Source organism: Ambystoma mexicanum, chromosome 3p, assembly GCF_040938575.1.
Source record: "Ambystoma mexicanum isolate Mex_15411 chromosome 3p, UKY_AmexF1_1, whole genome shotgun sequence".
Taxonomy (NCBI): domain Eukaryota; kingdom Metazoa; phylum Chordata; class Amphibia; order Caudata; family Ambystomatidae; genus Ambystoma; species Ambystoma mexicanum.
In genome coordinates, this window is record NC_090925.1 from 849,497,139 (window position 1) to 849,519,620 (window position 22,482).

Consider the following 22,482-nt stretch of genomic DNA (forward strand, 5'->3'; position numbering starts at 1 on the left):
CCACTGCAAGCCATTAGCATATGTTATAAATTGACCCCCTAAATATTTCACTCCCACAAAGCAACCTATGATAATACGATATGGAACAATGTTTTTCTCCTGATCTACACCTCTGCTTGTAGCTCACCTCTCTGCAGTGTATCTACATGGAACGCTGCCAATGTTGCCCTGCTCATGCCCTGCTGCCAAGGGTGTTTGCCCTGGTGCTATATTGCTCCATGACTGGACCGTATCTTACCCAATGAATTCCGGGCCCAGTGACCATATCCGGTGCCATTATATCTCTGTTTTATATTTGGTACCAAAATGTCTCATGCCCCATGACAATGTGGTGTTTCGCTCCTCGCTGAAGCCCGGTAACGCAGGTGGCTGCCAATGAGGCTTTCTTCAGATTTAGTCATTGCTTCATAAGTGCACCCTGTATTGACGTTCCCCCTAATGCTGGCCCCGATGACAACATCTTGGCCCATTATACTGGTTTGATGTCTGATGTTTGGATGGTGATCAAGGTATGGACCCATGGTTGCACCCTGCATGCACTCCGCTAATACCTGCTCCTGTGACTGCACCTGATGTCATTGTGCTAGTGTTTGATGTAGTGTATCTAAAACTGCTCCCTACTAGCCCTGCTCTGTCCCCCACCCTACCCTATATCTCTTCATACCACACACATAACACCTGACACCAAACGCAATGACCAGAATGACCACAAACCAAAGACCGATATAGATGGACTAATGAGGATTACCATACATACACACAGTGTGCGAGTTCCCAGAACTCCCCATTCTTAGATTTGGGATAAGCAAGTCACTATGGACTTGGCTGGTCCCACCGCCACTGGATATGCCTCCCCCAGAGGCTGGTTGAGGAGGGTTCCCGCAATCTCGCTGTCCCCCCAAAGACGTGCTGAATCCTTCCTGGACAAAAACATTCAGACCCTGACTCCGGAGGACTCAGGGCACCAGAAGGCATTGTCAAGGGTTCTGCTGTTCCTGCTGAAGACTCAGTGTACCAAAATGTCTTACCAGGTGGCGTATTCACTTCTAACGACTCAGTTTGCCAGAATGCAATACCAAGAGTCATAGCGTCTCCTGGAATGGAAAGAACGGCAAGGGTGTGTAGGGCAAGAGGCTCGGAGCATAAACCTATGGAGTTGGGCAACGCCGAGAGCATACTGTTGCCTTTACCTGGCATTGGGTGAGCCGAGCTGTGGTTTAAACACCGGAATTGCTTCGAACATGCAGTCAACCAGCCACCCGCAAGATGAAGAGAATGGGGAACGCCACACAGATGCTCCCAGCAATAGAAATGGATCCAAGATGGCGCTGCACATCATGGATGCTTTTCAAAACACATGGACCTGCGTCACTCCTCAGGTAGACCTCAGAGTAATAATGCCATTAAGGATGTAATTTGGAGACCCTCAGGGACTAGCCAAACGGAAGACACCGGTCCAAAACCTGAAGGTTTGGAGAAGGAGATTGGAAGTTGGAAGCCGTTGGAAACCCTGGAGGGGCAAGTTTGCCAGAGAGGCCTAATCCCTTCCTAAAACCCGGGTAGGAATTGGTAAGCCACACTCTAAGGCTTGGCAAAAGTAACCCTTGGAAACAGGAAGAGAGAGAAAACAGGAAACGTGCCGGGAGGGTGACAGGATATTGACTGCCTGAAATGGACCCTGAATGCGAGAGCAGAAACATCCATTGACCCATTCTGACTCCTCAGAGTGCTTAAGGTCCAGGAGGGACGTGGGTGAATCCTGAGTGAACCTAATGTCTTGGAGGTACATGTTGTGAAAGAAGTTAGGCGCATGGACACCCAGCGCACTTGAGGGGACTGGGCCCCGGGCCATGTGACTTCAAGAGCCATGAAGCTAGGGGCACGGACACCCAGCGCACTTGAGGGGACCCATCACCGGGCCACGTGACTTCAAGAGCCATGAAGCTAGGAACATGGACACCCAGCGCACTTGAGGGGACTGAAACACTGGGCCATGTGACTTCAGGGGCCATGAAGCTAGGGGCATGGACACCCAGCGCACTTGAGGGGACCGGGGCACCGGGCCATGAGACTTCTTGAGTGTGAAGCTAGGGGCATGGACACCCAGCGCACTTGAGGGGACTGAAACACTGGGCCATGTGACTTCAGGGGCCATGAAGCTAGGGGCTTGGACACTTATCGTACATGAGGGCACTTAGGCACCGGGCCATGTGACTTCAGGAGCCATGAAGCTAGGGGCATGGACCCCCAGCGCACTTGAGGAGACTGGGGCACCGGGCCATGAGTCTTCAAGAGCCATGGAGCTAGGGGCATGGACACCCAGCGTACTTGAGGGGACTGGGGCACCGGGCCATGAGACTTCAAGAGCCATGAAGCTAGCGGCATGACCAGGGTACCAGGCCATGAGACCTCAAGAGCCATTAAGCTAGGGGCATGACCGGGGCACCAGGCCATGAGACTTCAAGAGCCATGAAGCTAGGGCTTGGACACCCAGCGTACATGAGGGCACTAAGGTGCCGGGCATGTGACTTCAAGAGCATGAAGCTAGGGGCATGACCGGGGCACCGTGCCATGTGACTTCTTGAGCATGAAGCTAGGGGCATGGACACCCAGCTCGCTTGAGTGGACAAAGGCTTCAGGGACTGTGACACAAGCAGCTATATTGAGACTCTACTCTCGCTTCATTGAAGGGTACCTGTTAAGTGCTGTCGGGGCTGAGGTAGGTGACACTTGCATACCTATAAACAGAGTAATGGTCCCTGCACTTTGCCTTCTAAACAACGTAAGGCTTTCGTGGAGTTAAATTGGCCAGGACTCTAATTCACTGTGGCCAGTACAGCTGATTTTCTTTATTATCTCTTAGTCATTTTGTTTTTTTACTTTTTATTGTGTCTTGTTTGTAACAAGACACAATAAATAACTAAATGTCAAATCTCGTTTTTACTATGCTCATATTGTCAGGGCTTAAGTCGAGTATACACGCTGGGGGACGGAGTCCACCCACTTTTTTCAGAGGGGGAGTCAGTCCCCCCCAGGCTAAAATGAGAAATATTGAATGTCCTATTTGAAATTATGAATTAAAGCCAACCTCAGGGATGCAAACGCAGTGGTCAGGTTTGCAGGTCGGACACTTCACCATTGCACTATTTAACCTGATGAAAAGTAACAAACAACTTAAGGTGAAATGTCCCACCTAGGTACTGCAAGTCCCAGGGAAAACGTTTGTATTGGTTCTTGGAGTTTAAAACGTGCACACCTTTTAACGTTTTCAAATACACTATTGGAAGAAAATATCCTCTCTTGGTTTTCTGTGTGTTTTGCTTTTATGAAAGGCAAATGCCATTGCCCTGTGCAATTTGGGTGGTTATGCAAAGCCAATTTAATGAAAAGTGCATATTTCACCATGATATGCTCATTTCTGGCACTGCGTTTGTTGATGAGTCCCCCCACTTTTATTTTTAGAACTTGACCCCTGCTCCTTGTTATGAGCAGCACATGTAAACGGGCAGTTCTGTGGCTGGACGGCAGCAGACACTCGGGTGAATGGGGAATGCACCACAGTGTATGACAAGACTTTCTAATACATGCGAACTTTGCGAAGGAGATAGATAGTCCGCGCTGGGCGTGTGCATGAGCCCTTCAAGTTCAAAGGCGACTCCGACTGATGGCCGCTTCCCCTCGGAGGTGCCATAAACCCCACAGCCTGCATGCGAGGGCTGGGGCCACCTGTTTGCCACAGTCCATGGATGACGCGGGCGGATATCCGGTACCAATGAAAGCATGCATTGTGCACTAGGGGGCTGGCACGGGCGCCGAAAGGGTGCCCAAAGGGTGCCCGGGTCCTCGTATGCTACCTCCTGATAAGCCTCTGTTTGTTGGGCAGACATCAAAGCAGGGGCACGGTATATATAGAGAGAGACGAGGCGAAAAGTCAGCGACAGAAGCGAACACGCCTTCCACAGCCTGACCAGACCTAGAGCACCCTCCGACAGCGACAGGTAAGGCGACATTCGCTTCAGTAATGCCATGATTATAGAACGCTGCAGTATTCTCTGCAGCAGGTGCATTGACCCACTTACCCATGCTTTCTGCACCACCTGAAACTGTCTGATTCATTTGGCTCTCTTAACCACTGTTAACCAAATGAAGTAGCCCAGGTACCCGAGATGCTATACAGTTCTTTTGCCGCAGGATTTTTCGTCGTGGGACTTTTCATCGCCGTTTTTTTATCGAAAAAAAATAATTGTTTTTTTTTTGGGGGGGGGGTTAAAAATTAAATAAATATTTGTGGATGAAAGGGAATAATTTTTTTAAAAAACAAGGGGGTTTGGGGGTTAACCCCCCCCCCAAAAAAAACGAGTTTTCCATAAAAAAACGGCGATGGAAAGTCCTGCGACGAAAAATCCTGGGCAAAATAACGTAGAACCCCTGAGATATGGTTAACTCCTTGCTCCCTGGACCCTAACTGAACTGTATTTAACCCACAGAGCTGTCCAATCACGCTCAGCTTTCATTATCATGGCGGTCTATTAGCATAGTGTCCTACCTTGGCTACCTGAGCAACCAATAACCCAGTCAGTTCATTCCACGCTATGCGCTGGGAGATGCAAGTCTCCTCTGCTCGCCCCTTTAGTCCCTGGCCTTGTATCTGAGGGCTGTTTGAGGGCAGGGGGAGTTCTCTTGCTGTTTATGGAAAACGGCCATTTAGTCACTTGCCTTGTATATGAGGGCTGGCTGCGGGCAGGGGGAGTTCTCTTGCTGTTTATGGAAAGTGCTCTCAAACTCTCTTCTTATCCGCCATCTCTCCACAGAATGTACCTGCTATTGGCCTTCGCTCTCTTGGCTCCGACGGTCTCCTCTGCTGGTGAGTCTCCATGCCTTTTGTCCTGCAGTCTTAATGCCTTGGGGAGGGCAGAGGGCCTTTGCCAAATGTAGCCTCTCAGCTCTGGCAATCGCGTTCCCATGAGGGTGGGCAGGGGGCAGTATGGGGCCCACTGTTTGTTATGAGCATCCCTGGCGCTTATGTTGCCCTAAAAAGGGGGGTTGTCCAACTTCTAGGCACTCCAGTTTCGTTAGAAACGGGATATAATGCATGGGGAGATTAAGTTATTTGCCCAGGATCACTCATTTTAAAGTGAGGAACTGGGATGCACATATGACTATTTAATGTTATGTTATTATATTTATACCGCGCCAAAGCCCGTGGGCATCTAGGTGCAGAGAGGCAGATAGAGCAGGTATACTAAGACTGCAGTAAGAATCATTCATTTTGCCTGAATAAGGAAGTTTTCAGCTGCTTCCTAGAAGCCAGATAGTTCTCGGTTTTGCGCAACTGCACAGGTAAGGCATTCCATGCCCGCGCTCCCTGAACATGGAATGCCCGACCATATCCACGGGCTCGTTTGACGCAATGAGATTCTAGCAAGAGGCCCTCCGCTGATCGCAGGTTTGTTTTTTGGATGATAGACATTGACCCTATCTTTCAAATAGACCGGAGCATTTCCATAAATACATATTTGACATATGGATAGCAATTTACACTGAATCCGAGCGGCCACCAGTAATTTAACCATGATCTCGGGCTAACGTCTGGACCACAAATCAGCTTCACCATTAGACCTCATCTCAGTTTAACCGCTAGAACACATCTCAGCTTAACTACGACCACATATCAGCTTTGCTACCAAAGCGCATCTCAGTTTCAGCATGGCGCCAAGTGTCAGCTTAACCACTCGACAAAGTCTCAGCTTCGTCACTAGAACACATCTCAGCTTAGCCAGTTGATCGGGTCTGAGCTTAACCACTGGAGCATTTCTCAACTACACCACTAGACATCATCCCAACTTTGATGCCAGACCACATACCAGCATCCCTTGATGACCACACTCCAATTTACTCCTAGACCACATCTCAACTTAACCACTCAACCACATCTCAGCTTCACTGCCACAAAATAGCTCAGCTTAACCAATAAACAGAGTCTGTGCTTTTCTACTAGACCAAAATCTCAATTTAGCCACTAGACTAAATGCCTATGTTCTCACTTGACCAGCACTAGATTACACTCCAGCGTTCCCACTAGACCACATCTAAATTCAGCCACTAGATCACTCGCCTACGTTCCCACTACACCACATCTAAATTTAGCCACTAGTTAACATGCCTACATTCCATCTAGACCACATCTAAATGTAGCCACTAGACTACACTCCAGCGTTCCCACTAGACCACATCTAAATGTAGCCACTAGATTACACTCCAGCGTTCCCACTAGACCACATCTTAATGTAGCCACTAGACTACACTCCAGCGTTCCCACTAGACCACATCTAAATTTACCAACTAGATTACACTTCAGCGTTCCCACTAGACCACATCTAAATTTACCAACTAGATTACACTCCAGTGTTCCGACTAGACCACATTTAAATTAAGCTACGTTATTACAAGCCTACGTTTCCACTAGACCACATCTAAATGTAGCCACTAGATTTCACTCCAGCATTCCCACTAGATCACATCTAAACTTATTTTTTCAGGAGGGTTGGAGTTTTTGGTTGGGAAAAACCTGTCCCCTGCGCACCGTGTTAGTTCTGAGTTAGATTGTTGCCTGCAGCCTGGCACATGGTTTATCAGAGAACCAAACTCCAGGGTTCTCAAGAGTTAAAAGTACTGGATGCGGTGACAAAGCTAATTGGTAGTTGGCGCTGGCAGTTCGTGGTTGTCCACTTTCTGTGCGGTTTGTCTTGGCATCAATTAAATGTGAGTGAGTAGAAAATGTGGACACATCACTCAAAAGTTGTTTCTGTACAATTTTTTAATGTACTCAAAAACACGTGACAAGTTCCGGCAAAAGTTGCCATAGAGGTGAAACAGGGAGCCGACATGCATTTCGACCGTAGTCTTTATCAAGGCCGACACAAGTTGTGTGACATTGGAGAAATTCTCCACAATAGGCTATCCAGCTTGCAGTAGGCACCCTAACAGGGTGGCCCTCGGACCTTTATACCATTTTTCTGGCACCCATGTCACCCAACTTGTGTCGGCCTTGATAAAGACTACGGTCGAAACACGCGTCGGCTCCGTGTTTCACCCGTATGGCAACTTTTGCCGGAACTTGTCACGTGTTTTTGAGAGCGGCAACCCGCAATAGACGCCATCCAGCAAAGGGAGCGGAACCGGTGTCGCTGCTCCCGTTCCCACAACAAGACCCTTGCCTCTAGTGTGTGGACGACGGGCCGCAGGGTAGGCACCCAGAAGAACCTCGGCCCTGCACCCCACCAGTGATGGGTCGGTAAAGGTGAGGAGACTGGCGGAAGAGGGACGCGGGAAGACCCACCACCTAGGAGCCTGATCAGGGGAGTGAACAACACAAGCCCATACCTCTGTGGGTAACGCGCTGCGGAGAACCCGGAGGACGAGGGCATTTTTACTTAATAGGACGACATGGGCCCAGTGGGTGAAACAGAAAGACAAAAACCCTCCACATAATACTGAGTGGTGAACCCCCTCACGGGGGATGCCTCATAGAGAGAGGAGTGATAAGGAAGGACACACCACACGGAACTCAAGAGACACTCACTGAAGTGACTCCCTGCTGTCTTGGATCCACACTCAGTCCTTGGAGCCGGGCGAACCCCAGGAGTCACAGGAAGTGTAGGATTGCCCTGAAGGCGGAATGGGCCATCACCCCACGGAAATTGAGGGCAATTTAATATGTAGGTTTGCTGTAATATCTTTTCACCAGTGCCATAGGCTGCCTCAGGGGAGAAACACCCCCCAACCAGGCACATCAATGGTGTTATACAACCCTATCAGAGGAGGGGCCCCACTTCGGGCACACGATGCAAAAACATCATACAAAGTTGGCCCAAGAGTTGCACTCACCCAAGCACTGGGAAGAGACCTGACGGGAGCCCCTGCACCTACATTGGGCTTCGGACCATCAAGGAAACAGACACTAAAGACCAGGCTGGGGTGCCCAGCCCCCACGAAGATACAAAGAGCAGAGGAACGTGCCCCTAGCATTCAGTGGCACTTGGACCCAAGAGACAGGGAACTATACCCTGTTAGTGCACCAGGGAATCGACCTGGAGGTGAAGCGGGGACGCACCAACGTGACTTGTAAGACTGCCACGGGGATCCACGCACTGCAGTGCTTCCGAAGGCCCCTGCGGCCTGACCTGGGGAAGACCCCCTCCTCCACCCAAGAAATGGCATCAGGGGAGGACACTCCCGCTCCCGCCTTGACCAGGGACGACCTTAAGTAAATATTCCAAGAGATTAAAGCCATAAACACAGATATCCAATCCTCAATCTGCGACCTTAAGGGCAGGGTTGACTAAATGGAGGACAAAATGGAGGGTCTTGAGCACAACCACCTGCAAATAGATGTCCTCGACTTGAAATATGTGACGTGTTTGACCGACTTGGAACTGAGGGAAGAGACACACTATTGAAGCTGGACGATTTGGAAATTAGGGACAGGCGCAATAGCCTACGAATTCTCGGAGTAAGTTAACAGAAGGGGGAGTCACCGACAGAAGTTGGACGAAAAGTGTAGGGCCTGATCAATCAAATGTTCGCACTAGAAGGGAGCAAAGAAGTGCAGCTGGAACGAGAGCACAGAGGCGGAGGAGGGAGCAGGGGCCCAAGGTCCATAGTGGTATGCTTTCTCAGGTACAGGGAGAAGATGGAAGTTCTAGAAAAAGCAAAACGCCTGGGGGAGCTTGCTCTATGAAATCTTAAAGATCTCTCGCCCTAACTTTGGCCCGTCGTAGTGAATGCCGCCCGCTCACACAGTGGCTCTCCGAAGAGGACATCAGATACCGCTGGTCCTTCCCCTTCACGCTGATTTTTGAACGTGGGGAAGTGGACTACCGAGTGACCAGTGAGAAGGAAGCCCTCCAGGTGCTCCAGGTCATCAAAAGTGAAGAAGAAACTGGGGACTCCGAGGGGGCCAAGGGTGGCACCGCTGGAGCAACGGTGGTGGCCCTTGGGCCCACAGGCCACAAAGAAGAAGATGCAAGGCAGCAGAAAATTCAGGAAGCTAAATACCCCTCCTTGCGAGGAGAAGGGGAATGAGAAATGATAAGAAGAGAATTCAGGTACGACAAATTACGGGAGTCTGAACGTGAATACTTCCCACTGGGGGGAGGTGTGGTGATATGTGAATCAACAGTGGAGCAGAGTTTTATTACTTTGTGGCACACCCTGGGTGGGTGTCTAAAAAAAAAATGAAGTTTAAGGGGGGCGGTGGAGTGGGGGTCAGAGGGGATTTGCAAATTAACACATGGAAAGACACGCTTTGAGTAAAAAGGGGAGCTATTATACCCCATGGCACCGAGTGGTTAAGAAGAGAAAAGATGGCTCTTAGTGGCGCTCCCTAATGCTGAAGGCTGTGTCGAGGTTCTCAAGGTAGGCTCTCTGAATGTGAAGGGCCTCAATTTCCCCACAAAATGCTCTTTATTGGGTAGAGACCTCAGAAACTGCAACCTAGGCATACTCCTGATACAAGGGACCCGAACGGTGCCTGGGAAGAGAGACGCATCCCAGGGGCCCACATTGGGCAAGTCCTCTGGGCCTCGGGACCCTCTAAAAAGGGAGAAGTGGGGATCTTACTGAACCGGAGGTTTAGGCCCTCTGACCCAGTGGTCTGAGGTCAAACGGATGGGAGGGTACTAGTGGTCTCGGGATCTATTGACAACACTAGGGTTACCCTAGTGTCCATCTACTGACCAAATACTGGCCGAATGCAGTTCTTGAGGGAAGCCAGGGGGAGATCATGGGCAGGACGGAGGGCCTCCTCATCATAGGGGGGGGGTTTACTATGTGGGTGGACAGGGAAGTGGACCACATTGGCAGGCATATCCCCACAGGGAGTAGGGGGGTGCACAAAATAGAGGCTCTCTGACCATATGTGGAACCAAGGGCTAGTTGATGTCTGGAGGGATTCCAGCCCAGATGTGAGGGGTTACACATTCTATTCACCTGTCCATGGTTCCAGAACGAGAATAGATTACCTCTTCATGGGACAACAGTATGTCAATAGGGTGGGCACATGTGAACACTCTCTGATCAGATGGTCTGATCATGACTTGGTATAGATGGAAGTGGTCCTGTCCGGTTCGAAACCCAGGGAGTCCCTCTGACGAAGTAACCACGTCCTCCTTAGAGACACCGTCTTTGCGGAGGAAAAGAGGGAGGCCATTCAAGAATTATTCTCAATCAATGATACAGGGGAAGTTGAAAGGGGAATGGTATGGGATGCTGCAAAAGCAACATGGAGGGGCCTTATTATCAGGGAAGGGGCCGCCAAGAAAAGGATCAGGACCCTGGTGTCCAGAAACCTTAGAGGGGGAATCCGCTTATTGGAGAAAGTAGAGGGTAAGAATGTGGGGGAGAGGGAGGAAGATCCTAGGGTGGTCTGAAGTAAACGCCAGGAGTTAAAGGACATAGAGATGGGAAGAGTACTTGAAGCAAAGATATTATGAGAAGGGGGACAAAGCGGATGCTCTATTGGCAGCAAAACTCAGAGGCCAGAGAGCGGAGAGATGGGTTTCAGGGATCCGAGGAGAAGGGGGTCAGAGGCTTTCGGAAGCAGGGGCAGTAGCAGGGGGTTTTGCAGCATTCTATGAAAGGTTGTATGAAAAGGAAGGGGGCTTTGATGAAGATATGCTGGGGAAATAACTTGCAGGAGTGACACTCCCGAAACTGAGAATCGGGGAGAGTCTTGAACTAGAGAAATCGATCACACAGGAGGAGGTGTTGAATGCGATATCGGGCCTAAAGCTGGGGAAAGCACCCGGGGAAGATGGCTTCACGGCGGGGTTCTATAAGACCTTTGCAGGACCCTAGGCACGACATTTGGCCACCCTATTCACAGGTATTATGGCCACTAGGAGAGCATCATTTGGGAAGGCGCTAATCACAGTCATCCCTAAAACAGACAAAGACCCCACAGACTGTAAGTCTTAGAGACCCATCTCCCTACTCAACGTGGATGCAAACATTTTCACAAGGATATTGGCCACAAGAATGGAGGGCCTTATGCTGAGACTCATCCATTTGGATCAAGTTGGTTTTATCCAAGGCAGACAAGGGGCAGACACCCTGCGTAAGTCACTCCACCTCATGAGAATAGCTGCAGTAGAAGAAGGAAACCCAGTCTTGGTGGCAATAGACGCAGAGAAGGCCTTTCACCAGGTGGACTGGGGTTTCCTTAATGGGGTACTCAATAAATGTGGCTTCGGTAGAGGGATCCAACTGGGCATTCAGGCTCTATACGAGGGCCCATCGGCCAGAGTCACGGTGAATGGGTGGCTATCCTGCACATTCTCTTTAGAGAGGGGTACGAGACAGGGGTGCCCTCTATTAGCCTTGCATTAAGGTGGGGGACAGGGAATTCAAACTTGGACTCTATGCAGATGATGTCATGCTCCACCTGAGGCACCCTGCCCAGTCCATTCCTGCTGCCTTGAGGGTCATCAGAGACTCTGGAAGGTACTCAGGGTTCAAGGTGGATATCGGCAAGTCAGTGGTTTTCCTGTTCGCCCCTGACTCAGCCAGAAAGATAGAGGAAATAGAGCCCCTGGCATTACAGATGCAGCTGGAAGGGGTGAGATATCTTGGGATCAACATTGTTCGGCCGGGCCGGGACCTGGGCCGGGCCAACTATCCCCTCCCCTGTTTGATAGGCTGTTTACTAATATGGAGAAGGGGCAACTCACGTGGATGGGGATATTGAATGTGATAAAGATGAACCTCCTCCCAAGGGTATTATACCTATTTCAGATGCTCACTACCAGTGCACCTGAAGAACATCTGAGAGAGGCTGAGCGATGCATTACGAGATTTCTCTGGCAAGGTCAAAAGCCTGGGGTAGGCTATGAGACACTCATTCTGCTGAAGGAGAGGGGGGGAGTGGGCTTGCCAGACTTGATGACATACTATAGGGCCGTACAACTTAGAGCAGTGGTCCCACACTTGAGGGAGGATCCAGAGAAACAGTGGGTTTTCGTTGAATACCAACACCTCCTGGCTCCCCAGCAACTGCCTCCTGAGACGCATCAGAAATCATCAGTTTCTGGGGTTACACTGGGAAGTCATGGCTATGGAGAAAAGGGAGGAAGGAATCACCACCTGGCCCTCCCCAATGAGCCATATCTCGGCACCACCGGTCAGAGATGACATACCTGAGGTTGAGCGCTTCCAGTCCTGGTTTGAAGCAGGCCTCAGCAGGGTGGACGAACTGGTACAAAATGAGGATTTCATAAATATTCAGAAGCTAGAGGAGGCACTGGATATAGGTAGTCTGCCAGTACTGTTGTATCTCAGGCTCAAGGGGATATTTATGTCCGGAAAATGGAAGGGGTGTTCAGAGGGAACTCACCCCAGGGGAGAAAGTGCTTGATGGGCATGCAGACATGAAAGGCCTTATCCCATGCCTCTACGGGGTGCTAGTAGAACCCAAGGTGGGGGCCACCAGGGGACTCTGTGCACAATGGGAGAGAGACCTGGGTAAGAGACGGGGGACAACCTGTGGCAGAAAATGTGTAGGCGAGCATTCAAGAATTGCTTTAAGCTGCAGCATTTGGCACAGTGGTCTCACAGGAGTTATACACGTTCGATCCCCGGGGTCCCCACTTAGAAACCTATGGGTATTAAGCACGTTATAAATAACCAACTATAATTATAATTCACATGCTTAATATGGTACATAAAGAAAAACAAAGAAAAAAAAGATAAAAACTCGAATGGCCCGCTTGCATGCGGGATAGTAAGTGGCATTAGTGGGGCAGCTAAGACAGATGGAGGGCCAGTCATGAGCACACAGAAGGTTGGCCTAAGATTACCAAGCATGGGGGTCACTGCACACTGGCAGAGGCAGATTTAGGTTCCAGCGGCTAGTGGGAGGTGGGTATGGGCTCCTCACAGGGCATTGGGCACTACTATTTCACTTTTTTGCGAGCAGCACTGGCAGAATTGCACATTGGCATCCGAAAGGAGGCCTGTGGGAGTTGACCTTCCTCCCTCCTCCCCTTGCCACTCTCCACTGATGCCAGTGCTACCTCCAAATAAGGCTGAGGGAATATTGTTCAAACTAGGAACAATCACACCATGCTTTCCATTTTTGTTTATAGCTAGATAACTGTGTAAAGAGCTCAAGTGAGGTCCCAAAGGCTGCCTTTATTTGATTCAACCTTCATAGAATATAGCCGATATCAGATCTTTCTTAAGGGGCAAGTGCAGTGGTTGAAGTGAGTGGGAACAGTCGGGTGCGGTGTTCCACTACTTTTTCTGGTACACTTCCATCACTGGGCAAGTGACCTTATTCCAAATAAGCCCTAATCGTTAGTTCAGCGGACCTAGCATATTTTAGCTTAGGCCTGTAATCTTGACCCCTATCTGCCCTTTGGTCTCCGAGATGTTGGTAGGTTTTGCGGATGCTGGCCCCCTCTTACCTTTATTCCCAGTCCCACCCAATCCGAGAGAGCAGCCACCGGTATGCCTAGGTAGGGAGGAAGGTAGGTGTTTTTGTAGAGCGCAACGTCTCCCCTCAAATGAGGCATCAGGGCGCTAAGGTCAAACCTTAGGACAGACCAGCAGACCCAAAACCAATTATCTAGGAAATAGCCCGATTTTTAAGTTACACCCAAACTAGAACATTAACACTGTTTCATTGCATCCACATGTTCACTGGCATTAAACATACAACACACACACACAAAATAAGGCAACATACAATAAACAACTGCTCACTTGAACAGGTAGCCTATCTGAGACATGCTGTGATTCTCACTTTAAAGATGTGTTCAAATCCATGCTATAGCTACATTAAGTCTTGGTCTAGTGTGGGTTTGGGTTGAATGTATAGTGTGATGTTGTACCTTAATGTTTGCTTCCCAACCTTTGTAGACTTTACATTTTGTTGTCTTTGGACAGAGTGTTGTACTTTTACATGCCTTCTTTTTTTGACTGTGTATGTTCCTATACACACCACACTCCTACCACTCCTTACAATATATCCTGGGTTTAAATATTGATTTAATTATTGCTGTCTCTTCTGTGCCAAGAATGTGATGGAAGAGATTAGTGCGCCAAAAGAAACTACGGTTGCCCCACATAGTAGAATTAGGCCTTCCTACCTTAGCGGGTGCACAATTTACTATTAAGAAAAGGAAAGCTAAACAATTAAATCACAAAGGAACTGAAAAATATTACTCCATCATTAGATTTTAGAACCACATATTCAATATCATCAATAGATTGTATTAAACATATATGCACACACAATCATAGACACGTTCTAATAAATTTACAGAGAAAAAATACAATAGACAAATAATTCATCTCTAAACATTACACACGTATTAAAACCAAGAGAGTGGCACTTTGCACTACTTTGTTTTCAAGTATTTGGAGCATTGTACAGACAATGTGCAATTCTGTGCTCCTGAACTAGCATAACTTGTCCAAGTTTCTGTCCTCAATGCTTGATTCCGCTGGACATTCATCAGGGGCTGATAAAGAATGTGCGTGTAGTATACTTGACCGATCAGTGCATCATAATCCTTTCATAGTCCCTTAAATACATAAACCGAAGAGACTTCTTTAAAAAAGGTCTGGGATTGACTTTATTATTGAACACTCTAAGATTCCCCTAGTGTTTGAATATGGGAAATAATTGATCCATACCTCACTGGTGTGCCTTAGACCAATCCTTAAGACCACCTTCAACTTTCATTGTTGATCACGCTAGCACCAACTTATGATCTAGCATCCACTTTTGATAGTGTTCACCAGGGCTTACCTCGACCACACGGTCCCAGAGCCAGGCCATTTTCATGCAAGGCATCTGGAAAGTAGTGGGGTGTATCCCTCTATTCAAAACAACTCCAGGAGTTTCTACAAAAAAGGGGGAAGGAAGCAAATTAAAGGGTGCCTGCAAGGACTTCCACTTACTTATCAAACACCAACAACAAGCCTCAGTATTTCCGTCTCATCTCGCGTTCGCGTGTGCCAAATCAAAATGGCTACTGCCATTAATATACACATCACGGGACATGATGACGTCACTGCGTGGTGGCGTGAATGCACAACACTTTTATGGCTTGTAAGGCTGGTGCATACAAATAAATGGCTTGGCTTGAAGGCCCGTATCCATGATTGAGTCAAGGGGAAGAAGGGCGATATACCTATAAGGCAAAACCCCACAATGGGTATTATCTGATAATATTACATGCTTCTTTCCATATAGTTCTACCTTGTCCATAATTACTCAAAACATAAAAACAGGCTGTTATCAATAGCCAAAAGTTGGTAGTTGTTTAGCAAATTGCACGCAGAGAGCTCATAAGTCATAATATTTTACAAAATTGTTCTTACAGAGGGGATGATACTAACAATAGAGCACGGAAACCTGGCTGGAGTGGCCCATCACTGAGGTCACATTGGGCCTCATTACAAGGTTGGCAGTAGCCTTGCCGGTAATAGGGTCTCCTCCATCACTTACAAGGTGGCCATCTGGGGAATATTAGTATATAATGATTGGATATCCAAACACATAAGTACATTCTCAGATGGGTTGAAAGCCTGGCCCTCTATCTTATTGATAGCATCCCTAGTATCTTTGACATAACTCTTAATTTCGTGGATGAAGGGCCCGAGGTAGAAATCAACGTACTTGGACAAAGGTTCCAGGATAGATTTGACCCTGAGACAATGGGTCTACCCAGGGGTTTGTACACCATTTAATGAATTTTGGGTAGTATGTCGGAATGGTGGGGAATGCCACTGGCTTCTAACTTCTCCATATCTTCTATGACCTTTTTCTCAAACATAATGGATTCCAATGAATGAGTGTGTACAGGTCGGACAAAAGACAGATGGGTTCCTTAACCCAATACAGTTATCGGATTTGCTACTTGTCTCAAACAACTCTTTCAAATGTACCTTTGCATACATTTATGGAATTCCACTCTAAATTTGAATGGATTATGGTGCTTGGAAATGACAACATTAATGCCCTTGTTGAGAGTGAGTTCTTCTAACTCAGACAGGGCATAACTCACCAGATTAACTACCATTGTTTGAAACTGCGAGTTTGCATTTGTTCCGTTTCCCACTCTCGCTGGTTGTTTCCTAGGCCTAAAGAAGGGAGTCTTTGCTGTGTTTCGAACTGGCCTCAGGCTCCTCTTCCCCTTTTAGTGCGACCATCACTCTCAGTGGTAGCCTCACTTGTGCCTGGTCTACTAGTATCCTCGTTTTCCACCCCTCCATCATCACTGGAGCTATATGACGTATTTCTAAAGTGTAGACGTCGATTTTGTTTCTGACCTTCCCAACCACCTCCAAATGTGTAATCTTTTTTGGAATAGGAAAAACCTTTCTCATGTTTGAAATTAGATAAGTCCTTTCTCATCCTTTTCACTCTCTCGTTGGCAGTGTCTGCTTTAAACTCATGCATGTCTTTAAGATGTGCCTCCAGTTTGGATTTAAATGAATCCAAGTCAAGATTCTTTTTTAATTTCTTCCACTAATGAGTTGAGATCAATTTAAATTGACTTCTATGTCTCTTGAGCAGTTTCTAGAATTAAAATAAGCCAATCTCAGCCACATTTGTTATCGGTATGACTCCATTTAAACTTAAAATCATTATTATCCATGAAGAGTCTTGGATCGTTGCGCGCAATGAGTCCCTGTGGTAACGCCTGATTTTTTAAATATTCCAACATAATAACTGCATGTAGTTCTCTTCGTATCAGTCTTTTGCGAATTTTAATCAACTCATCCCACTGCTCATTTTTTCCAGTCTCCCCTAGATTAGTGAGCTACAGAGGTAGAGAGAATGCCACCAGTATGGGAGAGTTAACGAGCCAGAGAGGCAGAGAGTATGCCGCCAGAATGGGAGAGTTAGTGTGCTACAGAGGTAGAGAGTATGCTACCAGTATGGGAGAGTTAGTGAGGTAGAGAGTATGATGCCAGTATGGGAGAGTTAGTGCGGTAGAGAATATGCCCCCAGTATGGGAGAGTTAGTGTGGTAGAGAACATGCTACCAGTATGGGAGGGTTTGCGATCTAGAGAGGCAGAGAGTATACTGACCAGTATGGGAGAGCTAATGAGGTAGATAATATGAGACCAGTATGGGACAGTTAGTGAGCTTGAGCTACAAAGGTAGAGAGTATGCCGCCAGCTTGGGAGAGTTGGTGAGGTAGAAAGTATGCTGCCAGCATGGGACAGTTAGTGAGCTAGAGAGGTAGAGAGTATGCCACCAGTATGGGAGAGTTAGTGAGGTAGAGAGTATGCTGCCAGTATGGGAGAATTAGTGAGCTATAGAGGCATAGAGTATGCCAACTGATATGGAAGAGTTAGTGAGCTAGAGAGGTAGAGAGTATGCTGCCAGAATGGGAGTTAGTGAGGTAGAGAGTATGCTGCCAGAATGGGAGTTAGTGAGGTAGAGAGTATGCTGCCAGTATGGGAGAGTTAGTGAGCTAGAGAGTATTCTGCCAGCTGGGACAGTTGGTGAGCTAGAGAGATAGAGCGTATGCTGTCAAAATAGGAGTAGGTGAGCTAGAGAGGTAGAACGCATGCCAGCAGTATGGGAGAGTTAGTGAAGTAGAGACTATGCTGCCAGTATGGGAGAGTTAGTGAGCTAGAGAGTATTCTGCCAGCTGGGAGAGTTGCTGAGCTAGAGAGATAGAGCGTATGCTGTCAAAATAGGAGTACGTGAGCTAGAGAGATTGAAAGCATGCCACCAGTATGGGAGAGTTAGTGAAGTAGAGACTATGCTGCCAGTATGGGAGAGTTAGTGGGATAGAGAGTATGCCGCCAGTATGGGAGAGTTAGGGTCTCATTACATGGTAGGTGGTAACCATGGCGCTATTAGTGCCATGGTTGCCACCAGTATTTTACTGTGTCCGCCTTGGTGGATGGCGGAATTACCGCCCTACTCCAAGGTGACCGGGGGCGGTAATTCCCCATTCACCAAGGCACTTCCCCATTCCCATTTTTGCCCCCATAGGACATAATGGGAATGGGGAAGGCGCTAATTACGGTACCGCAAATTGCGGTACCGTAATTAGCTCCAAGGTCCCTTTGTGGCACCCTACTTTAACGGCTGGTAAAACCAGCCGTTAAGGTCGGGTCCCGCAAAGAGAACTCGTAGTAAGGCGGTAAGGGTTTACCGGTACAGGTGCCCTTACCGGTACCGGTAAGGCCCTAAGTGTGGTAGAGAGTATGCCGCAAGTATGGGATAGTCAGTGAGGTAGAGAGTATACCGGCAGTGTGGGAAAGCTAGCGAGGTACAGAGTATTCCGCCAGTATGGGAGAGTTACTGAGCTATAGTGATAGAGAGTATGTTGCCAGTATGGGTAAGTTAGTGAGGTAGAAAGTATGCCGCCAATATGGGAGAGTTACTGAGTTAGAGAGGTAGAGAGTATGCCACCAGTATGGGAGAGTTAGCGAGGTACATAGTATGCCGTAGGTAGGTATGGGAGAGTTACTGAGCTATAGAGATCAAGAGTATGCCGCCAGTATGGGAGAGTTAGCGAGGTACAGACTATGCAGCCAGTATGGGAGAGTTACTGAGTTATAGAGATCAAGAGTATGCTGCCAGTATGGGAGAGTTAGCGAGGTACAGAGTATGCTGCCAGTATGGGAGAGTTACTAAACTATAGAGATCGAGAGTATTCCGCCAGTATGGAAGAGTTACTGAGCTTTAGAGATAGAGAGTTTGCCGACAGTATGGGTAAGCTAGTGAGGTAGAGACTATGCCGCAAGTATGGGAGAGTTACTGAGCTATAGAGATAGTGAGTATGCCGCCAGTATGGGTATGTTAGTAAGGTAGAAAGTATGCCACCAGAATGGGAGAGTTACTGAGCGGGAGAGGTAGAGAGTATGCCGCCAGTATGTGACAGACCGTCTTAAATCCTTTGTTTTCTCTTGCAGTCAGGTTGCGCATTTCTTCATTCAGTGGAGAGTTTGGCGGCGGATCTGGTACGGCCTTCACGTTCTCTGGCCAACACATATATGGTCCAATCACAGGCCTGCGCATCCGTGAGAGCACTAGTTGCATTCAAGGGTAAGATTCAAATGCATTTTCATAAGGCAAAGGGGCTCCCTAGAAGCGCTTCAATAGGTTTGTCCCCTCACCTTTTTAAAACAAATACCTGTGTTACTTGTCCTTCACTGCAATGAGTATTAAAGTGTTGCTTACCTGTGTGGAGCTAAACAATCAAATATGAACACTAAAAGAAAAAAACACTTATTATGTGGGTGCTGAGTTGCTCCTAACACTCTTTGTCCAAGATACTCGAGAACACCCTTTACTTCCTGGTCTGTGACTAGTGCAGCAGCACAGAACCAAACAGCCCTCGACCTTTGGCCTTTTGGTTTGCTTTACATATCTTGTACCCATGCCTGGTTACTGTGCACCATCATGGTGGCATAAATCCCACCCACTGTGTTTACCAGTCCTTCTTCTGTTTTATGTACTCAGTGTTGGGACAGGGTAGATTGGCCCACTCTTAATGTGGCACAGCTTCCCGCTTCGTACCCATGCAGGAGGCCAATGCCCCATAATGGCGGCATGAATCCCACTCACTGTGTTTATCAGTCTTTCTTTTGTTTTATTTAGCCAATACTGGGGCTAACACTTTCTGACAGGGTCAAATGCCCACTCTTAATGTACATAACCTCCTGTTTTGCTTTGCATACCATTTTATCATAGGTAACTAAGACTCCGGCATTTTGAAAGTTAAACATTCTGGTTTTACTTCAACATCTCTTCTTTTTTTCATTGTTCTTGAAAGGGAATGGGCGATAGTTCCACAAAAGTCAGTTGCTTCAGATAATAATAAAAAAAAACTCTGAAATAAGCTACAAAAATGTAATTTCTGTTCATATTTACACATTTACTTTTTAAATAGAATTATTATCTAGGTTTAAACTAATGTGTTCTGTAAACGCGCCTTTCTTCTAAGCAGGACGGAATTTGCATACAGGCAATATTTAGTATAAGTTACCTTTCCACGCTACAATAACACAACAAAGCATAGCAAAAGTTGCATAATATTTTCTTACTCTATTTATAGAATCCAGATCAAGCATGGCAACTACTGGAGCCCAATCTATGGTCTTCTCTCAAGCCCCTACCTGGAGGTCCTCCTTGACTCTGGGGAGTACATCAAGCAAGTTTCCGGGAAGTACAGCAGCTACGTCAACGAGTTGATCTTCCTGACCAACCAGGGCCGCATGTTCCGCGTTGGCCAGCCCTCCGGCACGAGCTTTAACAGCTTCCCGCTCCACGGCAACACATTCCTGCGCTACATCAGTGGGCGCTACTCAGGCTCTGTCATTACCAGCATTGGGTTCCACTGGGATCGTCCCCGTGGCTTAACCTCCAACCAAAACATAACCGGCGTGGCCCAGGTGGAGGCCAACTGAAGAGCGTGAACGTCCTAATCTTCCAGATGCGGGGAGAGAGGCAGAAGTCATCTCTTTGTCTGAAAATACAATAAAATTCAATATGGCGTCTACAGCATCATTGGTCTGCATTTCTTGACTCTTTCTCTGGTGTGGGTGGTGGGCCGGCTCATGGAGTGGAAAGTTAATCCAATTTCCTGGCGAAATTTGCTCATGATCCTCTTGCTCGCAAGGGATCATGCCTGCGAGCAAGACACGAGTTGCATTTCTGTGCCCGTGTCCATTCAACTGTGAGATTCTTTCTCTGTGGGGATCATGGCTAGGGTGTGACTGGGGAGCTCAATGCTTGTACAACCGTTTCATAGGAGTGGTCTTCTACTTCCCTCTAACTGAGTTTAGACGCCTTGGATCCTTGAGGAGGTCTGTGGGAAGGTCTGTGCAGCGCATCCGAGGATCACTAACCGCAAATACTTTATGAACGTTACCCCCATGCATCACTTTATTCTACTGGTGAATAAAGAACACCATGTTACTTGAAATATTTTATATGTAGATCACCTCCCTGTGTAGCCAGCTCATAGGTTGATAATTTGCCAATGATATGCCGCAAGTTTGCACTTCACATGTTCGAATCCCGGCAAGACTACACCAACCCTTCTTCCTTCGAGAAAGATACAATCAACACCCTTGCCAGAAATAGTTACGGTGCTAAGGAATAAGAGAGATATAGCATGAAGCACTGTATAAACACCTATGATTGCTGATGATGAGTTAATAACCACATACGTTACATTAGGAATCATGCATTGGGCTGGTAGGGTAGATTAGGGGCCCACAAAGTGATACTTTGCTATATGGGTTCCTTCCCCTGCCTGGCGGGTTAGCAAATGGAGGTGTCAAAGATTTAGAGTGATATAAATCACAAATTAAATAAATGAATTGGCTGGGTGAGAGACTGCATAGCTCGCTGTAGTAATGTGAGTCACGCTTAGTAATCAGAGGGAGGTGCAGTGAACTGCAAAAAGTACTGTTATTGGTGTTGAAAAGAAATGTGCTTCCTATATACATAAAGGGCCGAGTGTGGAGCCCTGAAGGAGAAGAGCTGTGGCTGGTCTCCTGTTTTCTCATCTCTTGCATAGTCGGTTCCTGGAGCATGCACGGTTGTAGCACATGAACGCGGATTACTTTGCGCAATGCGGTTGTAGAGCGTGGTGCACGGCAGGACACTACAGACCTCCCTTACACAAAATGCATGAGGAATGACACTCCAGTCTGCATAAACCATGTCTCTGTATTTTTCTGGCCCACTTCTTTCATGTCCAGGCTGCCACAGATATCCTTCTGAAGGACTCTGGCTACCATGGATTTCTGAATGAGGTCTAGCTGAAGGACTACAGAGATCCTTCTGAAGGACTCCAGCTAACATGGATTTCTGAATGAGGTCTAGCTGAAGGACTACAGAGATCCTTCTGAAGGACTATGACTACCATGAGTCTCTGAATGAGGTCTATCAGCAGGACTACAGAGATGATCCTGAAGGACTCTGGCTACCATGGGTCTCTGATAATTGTGGTAATTCCAGTGATAGTAATATTGGCAAAACCCCATGGAGGCCAATAGGACTCCATGGAATGGGGATTTATCACTGACGCCGGCAGACTGAATGCCGGTATCAGTAATACAGTTTGGTGATATTCTGCCGGATTTACGTGCTTGATACCACCAAACTTGTAATGAACGCCCTAGTGCCAAACCCTCTGTAGAACATTGTCGAAGGCCATCATATCACGCCACTGCCTTTCACTCCGCTTGCCTGCTTCATTCCCTGGCGATGTCTTTTAGGGAGGCTACTAAACCCTTGTCTTCCAGGAATGAACTGGGTGCTGGCTCCTTGACAGGCAGTCGAGGGTGCCCGGATCATTCCCTCATGCAGGACCTCGCTCCACTGTAAATCTCTACTCATATCAATTTGCAACAAATCTTGATATGTTATTATCATTATTATTATTGTGGTATTTATTGGGCGCAGACCTAGCTTCGATAAGCAGCCGAATGCTT

General features: G+C 47.6%; 1 protein-coding gene across 1 annotated transcript; it reads left to right on the forward strand.

The window, feature by feature from the left end:
- Positions 1–3,783: 3,783 nt before the first annotated feature.
- On the forward strand, positions 3,784–20,542 carry LOC138579630 (zymogen granule membrane protein 16-like). Its single transcript, XM_069649885.1, has 4 exons — positions 3,784–3,998; positions 4,812–4,864; positions 18,949–19,081; positions 20,094–20,542. Exons 2-4 carry the CDS (start codon positions 4,813–4,815, stop codon positions 20,443–20,445), a joined length of 537 nt encoding a protein of 178 aa, XP_069505986.1. The 5' UTR covers positions 3,784–3,998; position 4,812; the 3' UTR covers positions 20,446–20,542.
- Positions 20,543–22,482: the final 1,940 nt, after the last annotated feature.

Bases quoted from the DNA above. Each gene is read 5' to 3' on its own strand.
- LOC138579630 (XM_069649885.1), top strand. From the start codon at position 4,813: ATGTACCTGCTATTGGCCTTCGCTCTCTTGGCTCCGACGGTCTCCTCT. The intron at 4,865-18,948 runs GTGAGTCTCCAT...TTTCTCTTGCAG, and splicing joins TCCGACGGTCTCCTCTGCTG to TCAGGTTGCGCATTTCTTCA. The intron at 19,082-20,093 runs GTAAGATTCAAA...CTCTATTTATAG, and splicing joins AGCACTAGTTGCATTCAAGG to AATCCAGATCAAGCATGGCA.